Source organism: Myodes glareolus, chromosome 1, assembly GCF_982192425.1.
Source record: "Myodes glareolus chromosome 1, mMyoGla1.1, whole genome shotgun sequence".
Lineage (NCBI taxonomy): Eukaryota > Metazoa > Chordata > Mammalia > Rodentia > Cricetidae > Myodes > Myodes glareolus.
This window is the reverse complement of record NC_142026.1, coordinates 128,397,880-128,416,937: the sequence shown is the minus strand read 5'-3', so window position 1 is coordinate 128,416,937 and position 19,058 is coordinate 128,397,880. Positions and strand designations below refer to the sequence as shown.

The 19,058-nt window shown below is 43.9% G+C and overlaps 1 protein-coding gene across 2 annotated transcripts in view; it reads right to left on the bottom strand.

The window, feature by feature from the left end:
- The window catches only part of Ccdc170 (coiled-coil domain containing 170), an 82,377-nt gene extending 63,736 nt beyond the window's left edge, over positions 1-18,641 (bottom strand). The window contains exon 1 of one of the 2 annotated variants that reach the window (XM_085688076.2): positions 18,409-18,641. In XM_085688076.2, the coding sequence (XP_085544202.2) occupies positions 18,409-18,477 (69 nt within the window). In that variant the 5' untranslated portion in view covers positions 18,478-18,641. Of the gene's footprint in view, positions 1-5,562; positions 5,719-18,408 lie in introns of those variants that run through there. The other variant, XM_085688081.2, reaches the window with a different exon arrangement.
- Between the last annotated feature and the right edge of the window lie 417 nt (positions 18,642-19,058).

The window sequence follows — 19,058 nt, the reverse complement described above, 5'->3', positions numbered from 1 at the left end:
GGTTCATAATATTTATTACAACAGGATAGCAAATTTTTGTCTATCCATAAGATGGGAACCTAGAAAGCAGTTAAAAGAACCAAACTAACCCTGACAACAATCTACAAACATTTATTCTTAGACCCACAGTTGTCTTCACCTGGGCTGGAGACATGGCTCAGAGGTTAAGAGCACTGACTGCCCTTCCAGAGGTCCTGAGTTCAATTCCCAGCAACCACATGGTGGCTCACAACCATCTGTAATGAGATCTGGTGCCCTCTTCTGGCCTGAAGGCATACATGCAGGAAGAACCCTGTATATACATAATTAATAAATAAGTCTTTTTTTAAAAAAAAAAAGAGTTGTCTTCACCTCATCAAGGAAGCTTCTCCTTGTAACAGATGGAGACCACTACAAAAAGCCACAGCCAATCAGAATGCAGAGCTGTGGAGCCCAGTCCCAAAGGCTACATCTACAATTCAGTCCTGTACCTAGAGCTGAGGGAACATTGCAGAAGATGGGGCAAAAAGAGCGTTAAGAACCAGAGGACCAAGGACTGTGCTGTGAGATTATGTCTCCTAGCAACCAGAAGCTCCTCCTGTAGAGTCTCACCAACATGACTGCCCAAAGGCTAGCTGAATGGAGGACTCCAATGAACACGCCAAACTGCTTGGGAAGAGCCCAGGAGGCTGCAACCTTACACAAAGAACTACAGGCAACTGAGGGAAGCTGGAAGCAGGAGAGGTGGGCTTCCCCAGTGCCAAATAGTCAGCCATGCAAACATGCACACAAGTAACATTATACAGACTGAGCAGGTTATGTTTGGGAATGGATACGTGTATGCAGGAACAATTAGTGAAAGAAGAGGCCATGGATTTGAAGGAGAGTGTAGAGGGGTATATGGGAGAGAGAAATTTAATTATATTATAATCTTGAAAGCAAAATTTTTAAAAAGGGGGGAAAAAAGAACCAAACTAAATCTATGTGGTGACCATAAGGAGATCCCACAAACATACTTCTGTAAATAAAGCAACTTAGAGAACAAAGCTGACAGTATCACACCATCTATGTCTTTAAGGTGTATTTGTTTTTACTTTATGGATGGGTGGTTTGCCTGAATGTATGTCTGTGCACCACACGTGGCCCCTGGAGGCCAGAAGGGAATGTTGGCTCCCCTGGAACTGAGGTTACAAAGGTAAAGAGCTCCCACGCTGGTGCTGGCAATTCAAAGCAGGATCTCTGGAAGAGTAGACAGTACCCTAACAGCTGAACCATTTGCCCAAATCCACTGTTTAGTTTTTAAAGTACATGTAAGCAAAATAATACCTTCTCTAGGTACAAATGTGCATGCAAGGTATTCTGAGTGATTTGAAAGGAATAAAAATATCTATGTACTCATTACCGCTGAAGAGGCTCAAGAGTAGAAACGATTCTCAAAGGGAGCAGTAGCAACTTCGGCTATGTCCACAATCCCTAAAGGAAAGCAATTCACTTCTGTCTCTTGTCTGTCAAAACACCACAAGATGCCCATAAACGCGTACACTTTGTATACACTTACGGTTCTGTTCCAAACAGATTTAACTATTTTTATTTATTTATTTATTTATTATGTATACAATATTCTGCCTGTGTGTATGCTGCAGGCCAGAAGAGGGCACCAGACCCCATTACAGATGGTTGTGAGCCACCATATGGTTGCTGGGAATTGAACTCAGGACCTTTGGAAGAGCAGGCAATGCTTTTAACCTCTGAGCCATCTCTCCAGCCCCAGATTTAACTATTTTTAAAGTGATGGGCTTCCATACTAAAAATCTTAAGAGATAATTGAAAGCCTGCTGAGGTGTTTAAAGTACCAACTTCCCAGTTGCCATGTACTGGCCTCTAGAGACAGAAGTTTCTAGAGTTACATGCTTCACGATCTCTGTTTGTTTAGGGCTTTAGGTCTTGTTTCTCCTGTGTGTAAGCATGTGCATGCTTACTCTTGTATAAACAGGTACACATGTTTATATGCATGTGTGTGCGTGTGTATATTTACATATACATGTGGATGCTTGTGGAGACCAGGGGTCTATGTCATGTGTCTTCCGTAATCATTCGCCACCATGGATTTTGAGACAGGGCCTTTCACTGAACCAGAGCTCACTGATCTGGCTGGCTAGGCAGTGTCCTCCGAAGTTTCTGTCCCTGCCTCCCCAGCAGTGAGGTTATAGACACAAACTGGCTGGCGATGGTGGCACATGACTTTAATCCCAGCACTCAGGGGGCAGAGGCAGGCGGATCTCTGGGAGTTTGAGGCCAACCTGGTCTACAAGAGCTAGTTCCAAGACAGGCTCCAAAGCTACAGAGAAACCTTGTCTGGGGGGCTGGAGACTACACACAAGTTGCAGTACTTGTTGATATTAGAAGTACATATGGGTACTGGAGATCCAAACTTGGGGTTCACCTTTACACAGTCAGTCCTTTACCTGATGAGTCACGTTCCTGGTCTCCTAGGTGTTGTCCTTGTTTTGTTCTCTTGGGTTTTAAAGTTTTCTGGAGGCTTGGTCTCCTATAGCCTCAGGGCCCACATATGTGAGCCCAGTCTACCTTGACTAAAGGTCAGGGAGTCTGAGCTTAGTCTTGCTCTCTCAAAGTTGTGGACAACAGGTTGGCTACAAACCAGAGATCCTGGCCTAGGGTGTGGTTCATTAGTAGTTTGAGTGTAGGGGTGAATCTGTTCATCTTGACCAAAGGTCGGAGAATTCAAGTGTATTCCTTCTCCTTCAAGAAGATTGGCAGAAGGTTCCAGGGAGTGGCTGCCTGTAAGTTACTTGGTCTAAGGGTGTGGTCCTTACAGGTCCTGTTCAAACAACAGACTGTTTGACTGAGGATGCTCTGTTTATTCTTTACATCACATTAATGAAGTCTGTGGCCTCTCTCCACCCCTTTTGGAGTGATGTATATAAGCATGTGGAAATAAACACAGGTAATTGCAGTATTCACTGAATTTCCCTCCTGGTGCTGTCCTGTTTCTGTCTTTTATTTCTCTCACATCTCTGTCCCTTTTGTTTAATAATTCTAACCCTCACTCTCCTGCCCTGGAACGTGTGAACTCCCCTGAGACTGGACCCTGACAGTAGCCCAGACTAGTTTCAAACCCACTGTGTAGCAGAGAATGACCTTGAACTCCGGATCCTCCTGCTCTCTTCCACCTCCCACAGGCTAGGATTCCAGGTGTGTGCTCTTACGCCTGGCTTCTCTGTGAGCTCTTATTGGCTGCAGAGGCAACAAGAAACCCTGAACGTGAACCCTTGGGTGTGCAAAGATAAATCAGAAGGGAGGGCAGTAGAATTCTTGGGATGCATTTGTGGGGCAAGGACAGTCTTAACTACTTCTAGGAAATTCACGGCTAAGAGACAAAATATAAACAATGTGGTAGCCAAAATACAGGTGTCCTAGAAGCTTGAAACAGGAATTAAATTGTTTTCATTTTTTAACCTAACTATAAAAGTTCTCCAATGAACAAAGGACAAACCAGACATGGGGGGAAAAAAACACAAAAACCTTCCTAAATGACATCTGTGTTGAACCAAACCCCTGTTTTCTCTTCCAAATAAGCCCTTAGCACTGCCCAAGGAAACATTAAAATACTATTGCTTCATCTCCTGATGTCAATGAAGCCTCCTCAGAGAACCATTCAGAACACAAGAGAATGTGGAAACCTGAAGAACATGTAAGCAAATAATCAAGCCATGTTAAACCTTCCTATAAGAATTCGCACAGAGCTGGGATCACTGTGCTGGCTCAATCAATAATAGTACTCACTGCCAGTGGAGACTGGCTGCCTTAGTTCAACCCCTAGGATCGCAGTAACCAACCCCCCAAAGGTGGGCCATGGTATACATGTGCGCACACAAATAAGTAATAAAAATTTAAATAATTTATGCAAAGGAACAAGATTCAAAATAAAGTGTTTAAAATGATATTTTTATAGTTTATTCCAGAATAAGTCCTATTCAAAGTGGATCTCAAACCTTTTCCACTGCTATACGCACCAGCTGTCCTCACATAGCATGACAGTGACAAGGGTCCTGACCACACCCTTTGGGGCCGAGATGGTAGACTTCAGTTTAGGAAGGAACCATGTGCTTCTGAAAGGTGGGTGGGTCCACTTTAAACTAAACCTACCTCACTTCTCCCCAGGACCCACATCCTATTCTCCCTACAGACTCCAGAGAGGAGAGTAAAGGCATCTGGGGAGTCAAAGAAGGCAGCAATAGTCTCCTTAGTTTTTATTGTCAACTAATGTAGAATCATCTGCAAAGAGGGTGTGCCCAGAACCAGGTAGCCTACGGCCATGTCTGTGAGGAACAGTCTTCACTGTTAATAGATGGAAGAGGGCCCAGCCCACTGAGGGGCGTGGTTCCGAGTGGTATAAGAAAGCTGAGTAAACTGAGCACATTATTCCCAGCACTCAGAAGACAAAGACAGGCGGGTCTCTGCGAGTTTGAGGCCAGCCTGGTCTACACAGTGAATTCAGGCCAATCGTGAGGGAGGTATGCTACCACCCAAGCTATAGCCCCAGCCCCCAGTTCCCAAGACTCAAGTCATTTGGTGGTACACCTCATTACCTGACCCAGGGTCCTGTTGCGATAGTGTGGTTGTTTGGATGCAATTGACTCCCATGCCCTCATAGGAAGTGGCACTATTAGAACATGTGACTTTATGGAGTAGGTGTGGCCTTGCTGGAGGAAGTGTGTCACTATGGGGTGGGCTTTGAAGTCTCCTGTGCTCAAGCCACTTCCAGTCCTCTTCCGGTTACCTACTGATTAAGATGTAGACTCTCAGCTCCTTCTCCGGTACCCTCCCTGCATGCTACCATATTTCCTATCATGACGATAATGAATTAAGCCTCTAAAACTGTAAGCCAGTCCCAATTAAACGTTTTCCTTTATAAGAGTTGCTGTGGCCACGGCATCTATTCCCAGCAATAGGAACCCGAAGACAGATAGCAAGGTGTGTTCTGTTAGGCAAGTATGGAAGCCTGCATGGATTAGTATCAATTCTCTAAGTTCTCCGACACCTGAGTTGAAGCAGTTCAACACCAGGACGGAAATGGCTTTGCCAAAACCTTATCCAGAAATAAGCAAAGATTGATACAATAGGAAGAATTCCTGTACTCCCTTCAGTCTTCCTTTGTTTTGGATCTTGCTGGAAAGCACTGATCATTTCCTTGGTGTCTTTTTTCTTTTCTTGCTGCTATGATGATAAAATTCCCTGACAAAAGCAACTTTTATAAAGAAGGGAAGGACTGGAGTGATACTCAGCAGTCAGGTTGTTGTTATTCTTGCAGAAGTCCCTGGTTGGGCTCTGATCACCCTCATGTCAGCTCTTGACCATCTATAACTCTAGCTACAGGGAATCTGACACTGTCTTCTGGCCTCTGGAGTCCCCAGGTATGCATGTGGTACACGGACATGCATACAAGCAAACACTTGTGCACATAAAGTATAAATAAATGAAGAAGAAGAAGAAGAAGAGGAGGAGGAGAAGGAGGAGGAGGAGGAGAAAGAAAATAATAATGAAGAAGGTTTATTTACTCACTGTTCTAAGTACTGTTCATCATGGATGGGGTGGGGGTAAGGCGGCGGGAACTTGAAGTTACTGTTCACACTGCATCCATAGGAAGAAGGCAGGATGAAGGCATGCTTACATACTTGCTCAACTTATGTTTCCCATTTCATATTTTCTAGATCCTCCTGCCCAGGGAGTGATCCTACCTACAATTAAAATGATTCTTCTCACATCAGTTAATCACATTAATCCCCCACAGGCTTGTCCAGAGGCCAACCTAACCAGATAACTCCCACAGGTATCCCTGGAGACCTGTCCCCTAGGTGATTCTAGATCCTGGCAAGGTGAAAATTAACACAAACATCCTACAAAACCCTCCCAGTAAACAAGGTAAGGAATAGTCTCCCCAAGCTATACACACCACATCTCCATTAATCAGAATCCATACTTCTCTCATTTCCGCTCTAGTACTCAATGTCTAGCCTAGTCTTCAGTCCACCGTGGAGGGGGATGGTGGAGAACAACTCATGTCATGGCAGCTAGGAAGTGGAACAATAAAGAATGCCTACACTAGCAAGCTTTCGCTCTGTTCGTGTTTATTCTATAAAGCCCTCCCACACCTGTAGGATGGCGCCACAGTCATTCAAGACGGGTTTTCTTCTTTCCCTTAGCTGGTCCTCTGTGAAAGACCTGCACAGACACACTGCCAACTGTGCTTTAGTAATGTGGAGCCATCTCAGAGTCCAATCAAGCTGAGAGTCAAGATAAATCATCACAAGTTCGAGTCCACCCTTGTCAAATAGACACCAAAAATGCATCTGTCTGTGCCATAAAATTCTCCTCCAAAACCCACAAAAGGTTTATGTCCATCTCCTACTGGAAAATGCATTTAGCCCATCTCCAAGGGTCCCCACAATCCTAGCAGTTCTACCCACCTACATAATACTCCCTCATAAAGATGTATTTTAATTTACTCTTAGGGATGATTACTGAAAAAGAAATGGGGGGGGGGAGTCCTCTTTCCCTCTGGGCCTTTGGCCACCAGCTTGAGAAGGGAAAGAGGCAGATGGTGACAGAAAGCTTTGGTGGTCCGTGAGCACAAACAGAGACAGCCCTCTGGGAGACAGATTTTGGTGACTCAGCTCAATTTTATTCTAGAGTGTAAGGAATATATAGGATCGGGGAGTCTGGTGACAGACCCTAATTTGTATGGAGTAGTTCGCTCCTATCACAAGGTTCAGTATGTGGCAGTAGGGTTCTACGGAGGCCCTAGCACAGGTCTTCTCAGCAGGGATCTGTGACGAGGGTCAAGCTAAAGATGAGTCAGGCATCTGGTTTTCGAGACAGCTTTCAGATAAGGTCAGTCCTCCAGGCCCAGGTGCGTTCTCCAAATAAAGGCAGATAGAGAGTAGGAAGCTTTGCTGGAGGGAGGGAGCTCCATTTTGCAGAGCTTACTGACATAAACTGCCAGACCACAGCGAGACTGCAACCTCTGACCAGCCCGCCACTTCTTCCAACATGGCTGTGTTAAAACTAATAAACATTTTAAGAATTTGAGTGCCTGTCTCACATAAAAGCAACACTGACTTACATTTCACCAATATACTGAGATTCATTACATGAAGGGTCATTATGTATTTTTTTTTATTCTCTCATAAAGTACATCGGACTGAAGTTTCCCCTCCCTCCCCTCCTCCAAGTCTCTCCACCCCATCTTACCTCTACCCTTCTCCCCATCCACCCCTCCTCTGTCTCCCCTCAAATAAGAACTGGCCTCTCAGGGACATCAACCAAACACAGCATAACAAAGCTACAATAAGACCAAGCACATACCATCACATCAAAGCCAGATGAGGCAACCCAGTAGAAGGAAGAAGGTCCCACAAGGAGGCAAAAGAGTAAGAGGGAGCTCCTGCTCCCACTGTTAGGGATCCCAAAAGAACACCAAACTCCTCAGTCATAACATATATGCAGAGGACTTAGGTCAGACCCCTACGGGCTCTCTGATGTCTGTGGGCCCCCATGAGTTCCAGGCAGTTGATTCTGTGGGGTGTGTTCTTGTGGTGTCCCTGATGTAGGGTCACTATTCAATCAGCAACTTTTTATTGTTCTGCAGCCCTTTCAAAATATCCTTTTCCAGGGCTAGGGGAAGATCTCAGTAGGTAAAATTACAGCTATGCCAACATGTGGAACCGAGTTCAACCCCGCAGAACCCACACAAAGCTGAGTCCAGGGTCAAGTGTCTGTAATCCCAGCATTCCTGCAGGAAAATGGGAGGCAGGGAAAGGAACCCCACTGCCAGCTAACTTGGCTCACTCAACTATAAAACAACAGAGAGGCTGACCTTGTCTCAAAGTGTAAAGGGAAGGGCAACACCCAAGACTGTCCTCTGACCTCCACACAGATTCCATGACGTCTGCACATCTACACACACACATGCACACAAGCATCGTACACACGCATGTTAAAAATATGTCTGAATTCAAGTCTTTGTCCTTTGAGAACAACACTCAGTGATCCTTTCCCAAGGACTGGGAACATATAAACACAAACCATCACTGTATGAACTTTGCCACAGTCAACTCTTACAGTAATGTCACAAGACTTGAGCACCTTGGTCTTGCCCAAGAGCGAGTACACTGTAGAGCCATTCTCCAACCCCACTGCTCAGCTGATCCTTAAACCCATGATTTTACCCTGGGTTCTACAAGTAATTTTGTTTGTATCTTGCCAATTCTATGGGTTTTTTTGTTTTATTTGGGGTTTTTTTTTGTTTGGTTTTTTTTTTTCAAAACAAGGTTTCTCTGTAGCTTTGGTGCCTGCCCTGGAACTAGCTCTTGTAGACCAGACTAGACTCAAACTCACAGAGATCCACCTGTCTCTGCCTCCCGAGTGCTGGGATTAAAGGCATGCGCCACCACCACACGGCTGCCAGTTCTATGTTTATATAAAGTGTACTACTGTACATATGTGGTATGTCACCAAAATATACAAAAATATAAATTAAGATAGTATTTTTTTAAAATATGATTTCTTCTTGAGTCTCCTATAAGTCACCTGCTGTATCCTTCTCTACTCAGACTCCCTTTGGAGGATCCAACCCTGGTTCACACTACTTTTGTCTACACTGTCTCCTGCATTCAGAGGAAGTACGGTTAGTCCGTATAGCTACCAAGAGTTAAATACTGAAGCCAAGCCAGTACTTAACATAAATCAATGCAGCATTATTTAATCCCAGAGTGACCTTGTGATGCTGGTGGTGCTAGCAACACTATGTGAAAAGGAAACAAGGCCCTAAGAGGACAAGGAGTCCACTCCTTCCCTCCCTCAACCCCAACTCCCCCACGTCCGTTCTGCTCCAGCCATCATGGCCCGTCAGCCATTAAATCAGTTCCCTCTGACCCTTCTGTGTAAATTAAGTTCTCATGTCATTCCCTCACGTGGTACCAACTTTTATCCTCTATGTCATGACCACGGTGGTTATCATTTATCTGAACGGACAATTTATACAACATCCATTTCCCCTGAGAGACTAAGGCAAGAGAATGTCAGTTTTGTTCACTGCCATGTTTCCAGTTACTAGCCATCAGCAAATGTGTGAGGGATGAATGAATGAATGAATGAATGACCCATCCAAGTGCAAACAAAGACTGCTTGACTCCAAAGCCCATATTCTTAATTGTTATATTACTATCCTGTATCACTCTGGTTAAAAGTTAAAAATAATCTCCCCATAAATTGAATTTTGACCTAACCCCGACTACTGTATGCTAGTCTATTGTAATAACAGCTTGCATCCTACATGAAATGTTGAGGACAAGGAATTCATTTAACTTTAATTCATAAATCTCTTTCCAGGTACCATCAAAAAGATGAATTCTTTTTTCTGCAAGTTCAGAAACAATCAGTTTGAATCTGGTCAATTTAGAAGTGTATATTTTAACTAAATATGAACTTCTAGAAAGCTAGGGAAAATTCAGTCAATATTCATGAGATCATTTCTCAAACTGGACTTAAAGAAGTCACAGGAAAATTAATCGACTCTCCAGGGCCTATCGGGGTATTTGCATTTAAACTGGATCTCTCTCCATAGGAGGCATTAGGTGCCTCTGTCAGGACTGATAATGACCGCATATTGGGGACACTCCCACTTCAGTGGCATGGAGGCAGCAGAAAGCCCTGTTGACAACTAGCGAGGTGGAAACTGTACCCACCCACCCACCCCCCAAAAAAAAACCTAAAAGAATGAGGTAGACTCCAAGGGCCACAGAATGGATGTGTGGACCAAGTTGCTGGCTGAATCTTTGGAAGCCTGGGCAGAGCCAAGAACTCAGACAACAATGATGCCCATTAGGGCCAAGAGGAAAGAGTTGGAGTTACTGGGTCATGAAGAGGGTCCCCTATTCCTCAGCCCCATGCCAACAAATTCATGATCATCTCGCCATCTCCATCATGGAGACAGAGAAAACCATGCGATGGGTTTCCTTGTTCAGGGAAGGATGCACATTTCCACTCCGATAACGTCTCCTGATAATGAATGGAGTTGTGAGCAAAAGTTTCATTCTCCGCGTCTAAGTGACATCATCGCTAAAGTGTCCGCTCACTGTACTCATCCATCCTCCATAGCCCTTGCCATGGGCTTACCCATCATCTCCTGGACACCTAAGAGAACTCAGGTGCACAAAAAGGGTCAGAGCAGCCGCTGCTTGCAGTCCTGCAAGGGAGTGCACCAAGAATCCATTCCTCTAAGAAATCGACTTCTCCAAGACCCGATTTAATGTTTTGTGGTCAAAGGCTACGAGAAGCCCTCCTATGAGGAATGATTCCTCAGGTAAAAACACTGTCCATAATGTCACCAAAGGCCTTTCTGCCCTGAACCGGATCTGCTGGGTGTAAGACCCGAGTCCGTGAATGAGGATTCTAACTTCAGCAAAGGTCATCTGTCAGTCAGCTCGGTCTTACTATAACAGAACACCAGAGCCTGGACAAACATTTCTTGTTCACAGTTCAAAAGGCTGGGAAGCCTGACATCAAGGTTTTCTCAGTGAGAACACTTTCCCTAGTTCTTAGGACCCCCTACCCCGTGTTTCCATGTGACAAAGACAGAACTCAACTATCTCAAGGCTTCTTGTTACCTACACCCCACACTCTAGTCTATGAAAGCCCCGCATCATTGGGTTTGCTTCACCGTGTTCATCCCCCGGATCCTTACATGAATTGGTGCACTGATACTCACCATGCTTGCCATGTGCCTTGGGCAAATGTCACTTGTTACGAATTATTCGTTACTTAACTAAACTATAAACTCCATTGCCAGAAACAGTACTTTCTCCTCTGTAACCTCATTTGCTGACTGGCATGTATTGTGAGGTTTTGTTGTAATTTTTTGGTTTTGTTTTCTTGGTTTGTTTTTTTTTTTTTTTACTTTATTATGAAGAAACTTGCAAGAATAACCCAACGAACTCAAGAATATTTTAGACTCGGTCAACAACTATGAGAACATTTGGTTGTGTTCGATTTACTCTTCCTGTGTGAATTGTTTTTCTGATTGCTGAATCACTTTTGAACAATTTGCACACACGATGGCCCATTACCCCCAAGTCCATTGGCACACAGCTCCCTAAAACAAGAACATTCCTCTTCATGTAATTGACAAACTCAAGACATTTAACAAGGCTGCAGAATTATTCACCAATTATCCCAGTAATGTTCCCTCGGAGCAACAGTGAACGCATGACATGTGGTTGCCAAGTAGCTGTTTCGCAGCCTGTCTTTGTCTTTCTTATCATCAGTGATGGGGTAAACTGGCGTGGACTACTCACTCAAGTGCGACACTGAGGAAAACATAACACCTCATGGACCTGTCAGTCACAGAGAGACATTACACATCCACAGACTGAGAAACACCAGCTAACAACCACTCTTGCTTTCGTTGTTGTTAACCAACAACATTGCCCTTGGCATTGACACTGAGGTTACCAATATGTTGGCCTTCCTATGCCAGAAGAAACTTCTGAAAACAATCTGTTGTTTGTTTTTGTTTGCAGGAGTTGTGTGTGTGTGTGTGTGTGTGTGTACGTGTGTGTGTGTGTGTGTGTGTGTGTGTGTTGTGGCTGTTGCTGTTTTTTAAAGATAGAATCTCATCAAGAAAACTAAGCCGGCCTCCAATCATAGCAATCCTCCTGCCTCAGCCTCCCAAATGCTTGGATTTCTAGCTGGAAATTCAGAACATCTGGCTCAAATTACCCTTGAATAAATGCATCTCTTTCTTTCCCATCAGCAGGCCTGCTGTTTCTCGGCACTCTCCTTTCAGGTTCCCCAGGACTCAGACCACTGCCATAGTCTCCTTGGAACCACCCCTCCTTACCTAGCCAAGCGGGTCTTGCCCTACATCCTGTGCATCTCCAGCTTATGACCCTGTCTGACCTTCTTCTCAAAGCCTTTATCACTCTCTGAAATGCTGTGCTCCATTGCTTAGCGTTAACTAACCCTTTTTCTCTTACTCATATATGATTTTTATGAGACTGGGACTTACAACAGGCCCTATAGTTGCCGCAGAAAGGGACTCTTGGCCTTCACTGTGTAACAGCAAGCCTGAGACTGTGGCCCTGTGACTGACTGTTCCAACAACTCACTAGTAAAACCCTGGTGCTTCCCACTTCCTCCTAAGTTCTCATTTCTGCTAATCCAAACATTTGGGTTTCAACATCAAGACTTCCTATCAGAAACTCTACTGTCTGCATCTTTGACCCCAAATAAGAAAGATTTATAAAAATATCCCAGTTGTCCTCGGGTCTTAAAACTCTTGCCTTTGTCACAAATGCTGAGGTCACAATATGTTCACCTTCCTCTGCTAAAAGCCCACATTTCTGAAAATGACTGTCCATGGGGAAGGTTTATGAAGAAAAACATAAAGGAAAATCCAATGAAAAGGAAATCATTTGGGTTGCTCAGAAATATAAAATGGGTATTTATTCTATGAACTAATACCCTCTGTAATGCCCTAAAGAGCTATTTATTTGGATATTTATTTAGCCCATTTAATAATTTTATAAGCAACTTTTAGTTTTCAAGCAATACATATCTCGATACCGAAACTGTAGCCACCAGCAGGGCTGGCATCCCAGTATCTGAGAGAGAGCAGAGCCTGCTCCACTTCAGCAAAGCCTGTGAACTCCCCCACCCTGACAGTAAAGCTGCCAGGACACCAGTTTCAAAGACTAAAATAAACTAGGAGCAAAACAAAGAAAGAATGAAACCTTGAGCGAAAGAACCCAGCACAACCAATTCCTTGTGCAGCCAGTGTCGCTCCCTTGTACAGTTTTTTAAAACTTAAGCTGTCCTTGAACATGGAAAGAAGTAAGTCCTTATAAATTTGTCAACTTAATTCAAGTACAAACCAAGAAGCATTCACTACTGTTCAAAATGCTTCCACGGTCTGTTTGCTGAAACTAAGTATAATAATGTACTTTAAAGTAATATATATTACTTTATATATATTATTATTTATATATTATATATATAAATTTATTTTATTTATATTTATTTAAATATATTTTTTAATTTAAAAAATTTTAATTTAAAAATATTTAAATTTATTTTTATTTATATTATATATTATATTGATTATATTATATATAATATAATTATATATTATAGTATAATATTTTATATATATATATATATCTTTGGTGTTCAAAACATCCTACCATTCTTTGATGTGTTATCTCGCACTCCATACTAAAGCCAGGTGATCGGAGAATAAGTGCCAAGGGAAGATGAACTAAGTTATAATAAAAATCTCAAAGTCAAATGTGTAAATGAACCAACCCGTCATCATGTATTTCTTTATCTCTTAGGCATTTTACTCTGAAGTGACTTAGAATTATGGGAATGTGGCAAAACCTGAACAAAGACTTTCTGATCAAAGACATCCTCCCCTGCCTCCCTGTGAACAATTCCTGCAGGTTTGTGAAAACTAAGAGCGCAGGCTGGTACGGAGTTACCGCTCTGCACACCTTGCTCCGGTTTCCCCAATCTTTACAGCAATAACCTTTCCTGACCGGTGCAGCGCCCACACCGCCGTCTTCCCTCGGGGCCTTAACACCTTAGAAGGGCACAGGCCAGGACTTTGTAAAATTCCTTTAAAGCTGGGCTATCTCATATTCTCAAAGGATTGGGTTGTTTTTCTCCATCCATAATAGTGTAAGGATCTCATCTCATTCAGTCCCAACCAAGTACTTCTAGGCTTAGGTCTAATTATTTCACAGTCTAAGGCTTCACACACACACACACACACACACACACACACACACACACACACACGCAACATCTTGGTAACTTTATCTTGTAGGGATTGCAAAGTAGCAACAAAATTTTATTTAAAGTGAAGAAATAATACAGTTTAGAAAGGAGCACACTGTCAAGATTGACAGCAACTCATGAAAGACTTCCGAGGGCGTCTTCCTTCGGGAGAGACCCCGTGCCCAAAGATCAGTCGAAAACACACAGCCGGATGCAAACAGCAAGAGGTTTATTGGATACACAGGTACCTGGGGCGACAGAGTCTCTCAAAGGACTTGCGCGCCTGCAGGTTGGGGGTGAGGGGTTCTTATAGGAGAGCAAAAAGCGAGGTTTACAGAAGCAAGACGCAGGGTGGTAAATTTTTAACCTAAATAACATTGAGGGGATACTGTTCCTCCTATCCTGCCCCCCTTTCCTGGCTGGCAACTAGATGTCTGATTGCACAGCCCCTGACTCATGAGAGCCCCGCTTTACACGTGACTCAGGCCTCGCAATCCTCTCTTCCTTTGTTTCTATGGCCAGTTCATAAATCTCCTGTCTCGCAGCCAGATAAGGCTGTCCTTGCTCTAACCTCAGGTATCTTTGCTTAGCATTCCGGAGGTCCTGAATTAAGCTTGTTATTTGCTCAGCATTCCGGAGGTCCTGAATTAAGCCTGTTATTTGTTCAGCACTCCGGAGGCCCTGACTAGGCTTGTTATCTGTTCATCCTTTGCAAGAACGGTATGACTGTGGTTAATACGAGTTGGGGTCCTTCACTCACATGAGTGAAGAGACTCAAACTATCGGTTGGGGCTTTGTTTTTGTTTGTTTGTTGAGAACTTTATATATGTGCATAAAGTATTTCCATCAAACCCTTCTCCTTTTCCCTCCTCTCCGATTCCTCTCCCAGCCTTTACATGTGTTTATTCGCATGATAACTTAACTAAACCTGCATGTTAGCCTCTGAATACCTCTCCTACTAAATTGAAAGTGTGTGCCAAAGTGTTCAAGGGCCAATAAGATGCTTCATGGGGCCTGAGGACCTGATTTCAATCCCTCAGACACTCATGTACACCCATGATGAAGAGAGTTTGTTCTAACAAGTCAAGTAACCCTCTGACTTACACACACACACACACACTTACACAAACACACATTCGCATACATGCATGCACACACACACATACATTCACACACATACACACAAACACCCATGCACACATGCACACACTCACACAATAAATGTTCAATTTCAAAAGAAAGGGCATGCACTAACTAATGTGGGTTTGTCTGTTCATCCAAACAGATCTACCAGGTTTTCTTTTAGTATTTGGGGGCTATATCACTTCGTGCATACACATTTAGAACCGTTACAATTTCCTGATGAATAAAGTTGTTTATCATCTTAATATATCAGCCTTTATTGTCACCTCAAGTGGTGTCTTTTGGCCTTAACATTTTCAGTTGTTTGGTTCCTTATGTGCCAGGATCCTCTGTACCAACAACCAGCGCTCTTAACCACTGAGCCATCTCTCCAGCCCCTGCTATACACAGAAAAAAGAGACTTGTTCCGTTTCCCAAGAGCATCTCATACTGGAGTCATAGTTTTTATTCAAAGCCTCTTAAAAACAAAAATGTTGCAAAATAGCCTGAATGCTGCCTTTAGTGGCTCAGTCGAGAAATCAAAACACTTTTCACTAAATCCCGGCTTTGTAGCTTCTGCTGGTTGTTGACCCACCCCATGCTTGGGTAGCATTTTCGGACAAGGCTATTGTTGCAAGTTCACGGGGGTCTCATGGTTCCACAATGCTGTTTACGAATTCTCCAAAGCATGGCACCCTCCTCCCTGCCTGAGAAGCTCCAGTCGGTTCTAACACTGCCTACTGCTCTCATGTTTTCTAGCTTCATGAAGCTCTTCTGGTGAGTGATTTGATTTTGGGAGATTCGACCAAGAAAGTCTTAACCTGAAATTTGCCTCTTGAAGGGACACAAGGAAGGGGCATCCCTTTCATGGTTCCAGGTCCCTTGACCATGAGCACTAACTCCCCAGGAAAAGCAAGAACTTGTTTGTTTTTCTAGCTTCAGGCTCACTCTTAGATCCTCAAGAAACCAATTGTAGAGGTGGCGAAAGAGGTGCTGGTTGAAATATCGTGACAGTTTTAGCAGTGGGGACACTAATGGCTGACTTTAATTAGTGTCAGAGCAGACAGCCTGTGAAGTGCCCTTCATACACTATGAAATCCCCAAAAGACCCTACGTGTTGTTATGATCCATGTGTGTGGTGGTGGTGGTTTGGATGAAAACTGCCCCCACCCCCACCATAGACTTCCATATTTGGACACTGTTTGGGAGCCTGTGGAACCTTTAGGAGGCGGAGCCTTGATGGAAAAAGCATGTCACTGGGGCGGGGCTTTGAGAAGTGAGGCACTTCCAGCTTGCTCTCTCTGCTTTCTGTGTGTTTGAAGATGCGATCTCTCCGCTCCTGGCTCCAGCTACCTGCTGTGACGCTTCCTGCACAATATGGATTCTCCAGCAGGGGCTGCGAGTCCAAATCAACTCCTTCTTTCATAAGTCGTTTTTGGCCATGAGATTTTATCACAGCAAAAATAAGAGATAAGGAATGCATCATATTTCGGGTAAGAATATTCAAGTTCTATAACCCTAAAGAATTTTTAACCAAAATAGTCTGGAGAAGTAAAATAATTCAGATTGTTTGAGCCCCGCTTTTATTCCAAACCTTTTATTCCAAGGGTGACTCATCCCCTGGACATCTACACAATCAGAAAGGGGCCTCCTACCCACGCTTTGCTTTCTAATCCGTGCTTCAATGCAACACAGCAGGAAATGCCCAGAGCTTTCAGGAGACAGTTAGGTCTCAGTTGCATCTTTTATCACCTGAGCAACCCTACTATATAACTTGAAACCCCCTCATTACCTACCTAAGATTATCTCAGGTGAACTATTTTATAAACTCAGCTTCTAATGGAATACATGCTGGCTTTTCTGCTTCTACCCTTCTCAGTAAAGTTTATTTCTTCCAAGCCAACTCAAACCTCAGGTGTAGCGGAAATTCTTCTTAACGTAGGTAGGGGGTTTATTCTAAAAAAAAATTATGCAATTATGATGGTTATTTATCAAACAAATATTTTTATGTGTGTGAATATATTGCCAAGTAAATGTGTATGAGCACCATATGTATTCCTGGTACCCATGGGGGTCAGAAGAGAGTGGTGGCCCCCCCATAACTAGAGTAACAGATAGTTGTGAGCCAGCATGTCAACATAACGTCAACACGTGGTCTAGACCACTGAGCCATCTTCCCAGCCCTTATAACTATTTACTTATCACAGAGGGGGATTTTACAAAGGAAGCATCTGGCAGATATAGTCCCCATTATTGGGAACATCAACAATAATGGTCATGCTGATATTACTCAGCTCCTAAAGTTATGTACTGACAGACAATATCTCCTAGTAGTCTCCTACCAATAATCAGTTCAGGGGAGCCACAGTTGCAGAAAGCTGAGGAGCCAGTTCAAATTTAAAGACACTAAACACAATCTGCGTGTAAGGGGAGTAAAGTATCTTATATTTGGGATAATTTCCAATTTAGCAAATAATATACATTAGATAACATGATTATAAAAATGCTAAATATTCTGAACTTGATCATTGAACTTTAGCAAGTTCCTTTATTTTTACAAGAATATATTTGGAGGTAAGATCTGTAATTTACATCAAATGGACTTACTAAAATATATTAATAACAAAAGTATCATGTACTTATATATGATTGAATCATCTTAATTCACAGAGAACAGACACCACAAAGATAAAATAGAATACCAAATATGAAATTGTCAGAAGAAGAATCAGGTGTATTTGCAAACCGTGATATGGGTCCCCCACAATATGTGAAGAATTGGAGAAGCCTAAAAGTAGGGTGATGGTCAAGTGTGCTAAATATCTGAGCTGTGATAGCATGCTGGAGAATCCAACCCATGTTCTTTACCTAATTTTGCCCAAAGGGTGTACATGGTTGGAATCCTCGAGGACACTTCCTGGGTTAGAGATTCACTCTGAAAGCAGTACACGCATACATACACACGCACGCATGCACTCACGCACTCCCCGAGGATCCCAGGCTCGTCCAGAACTCTCCCATTCCTGTAAGCAAGTGTTACACCTGTAAGTCCCCAATGCCAAGAATCCTAGGAGTAACGGAATGAATAAATAGCTCCAAGGAAACACTGTTTGGGGACCTGTTAGCAACCTACAGGCTGGAGGCCTTGAGGGGCCCAGTGCTAATCCCACCACCTCCAGGTTAGAAGACACTGCTCCAAATCAAAAATGCAGTTCCGTGAAGCAAACCCTTTGTTCCCTGGGGATAGGGTGGGGGAAGAACTGCTGGGAAAAGCCACTGGGTGGAATTCGGCCAGTTTCAGTGGTCAAGGAGGACGCGTGGCACCACTTCAAGACCTGCTATTCCTGACCCCTGCCCCAGTGGGAACTGATCTGCTCCAGTCCCACCCAGGACACCGTGCAAACAGGAGACTCCCCAGTCCCTCCCATGAAACAGCAGCGGGAACTCTACCTCGGGCAGTGCGGCCGCGTCGCGGGGGCGCTCCAAGCTCCTGGAGCCTGAGGTGCTGCTCTGGCTCATCTTGGCTGGTCCCTCGAGATGCTGCTGAGACCCAAGAAGCCGGGAGTGTTGTTCTGAGCGCGGAGTCAGGGACACTGGTGTGTCTCCTGGAGCAACAAGTAAACAGAATAGGAGGCGGCGCCTGTTGTCTGCACTAGCCGGAGGCCCAAGCCTCCTCCAGACCTGCAGACCACAAGGCAGTTATCCCTTAGGGATCCATCCTCCTACCTACTAAAGACAGTTAGGGACAGAGATAAAGGGGGAGAAGTGGGACACATTATCACCACGCAATTGATTCCAGGTTCTTAGGCAGTGCTGGAGACTGAACTCAGGGCCTCATGCACACTAGGCAAGCATTCAGACAACTGAGCCGCATGTCCAACCAACACTCTTAGCTGGCTTTTTGCTTTTTGTTTTTTAAAGAGTCGCGCGTTCACTCTTTGCCTGGTTCTGCAAAGTGGTCTGTCCTGGTGAGTGAACGCTCTTCGTTTCACCTTCTCAACAGCCCCGCCTCGAAGCACAGATGTAGCAATGCTGTGCTGGTAACCTCGTGGCTTCTTGCGACAGAGTTGTAGGTGGCCTTTCACCAACAGAAGCTCCAA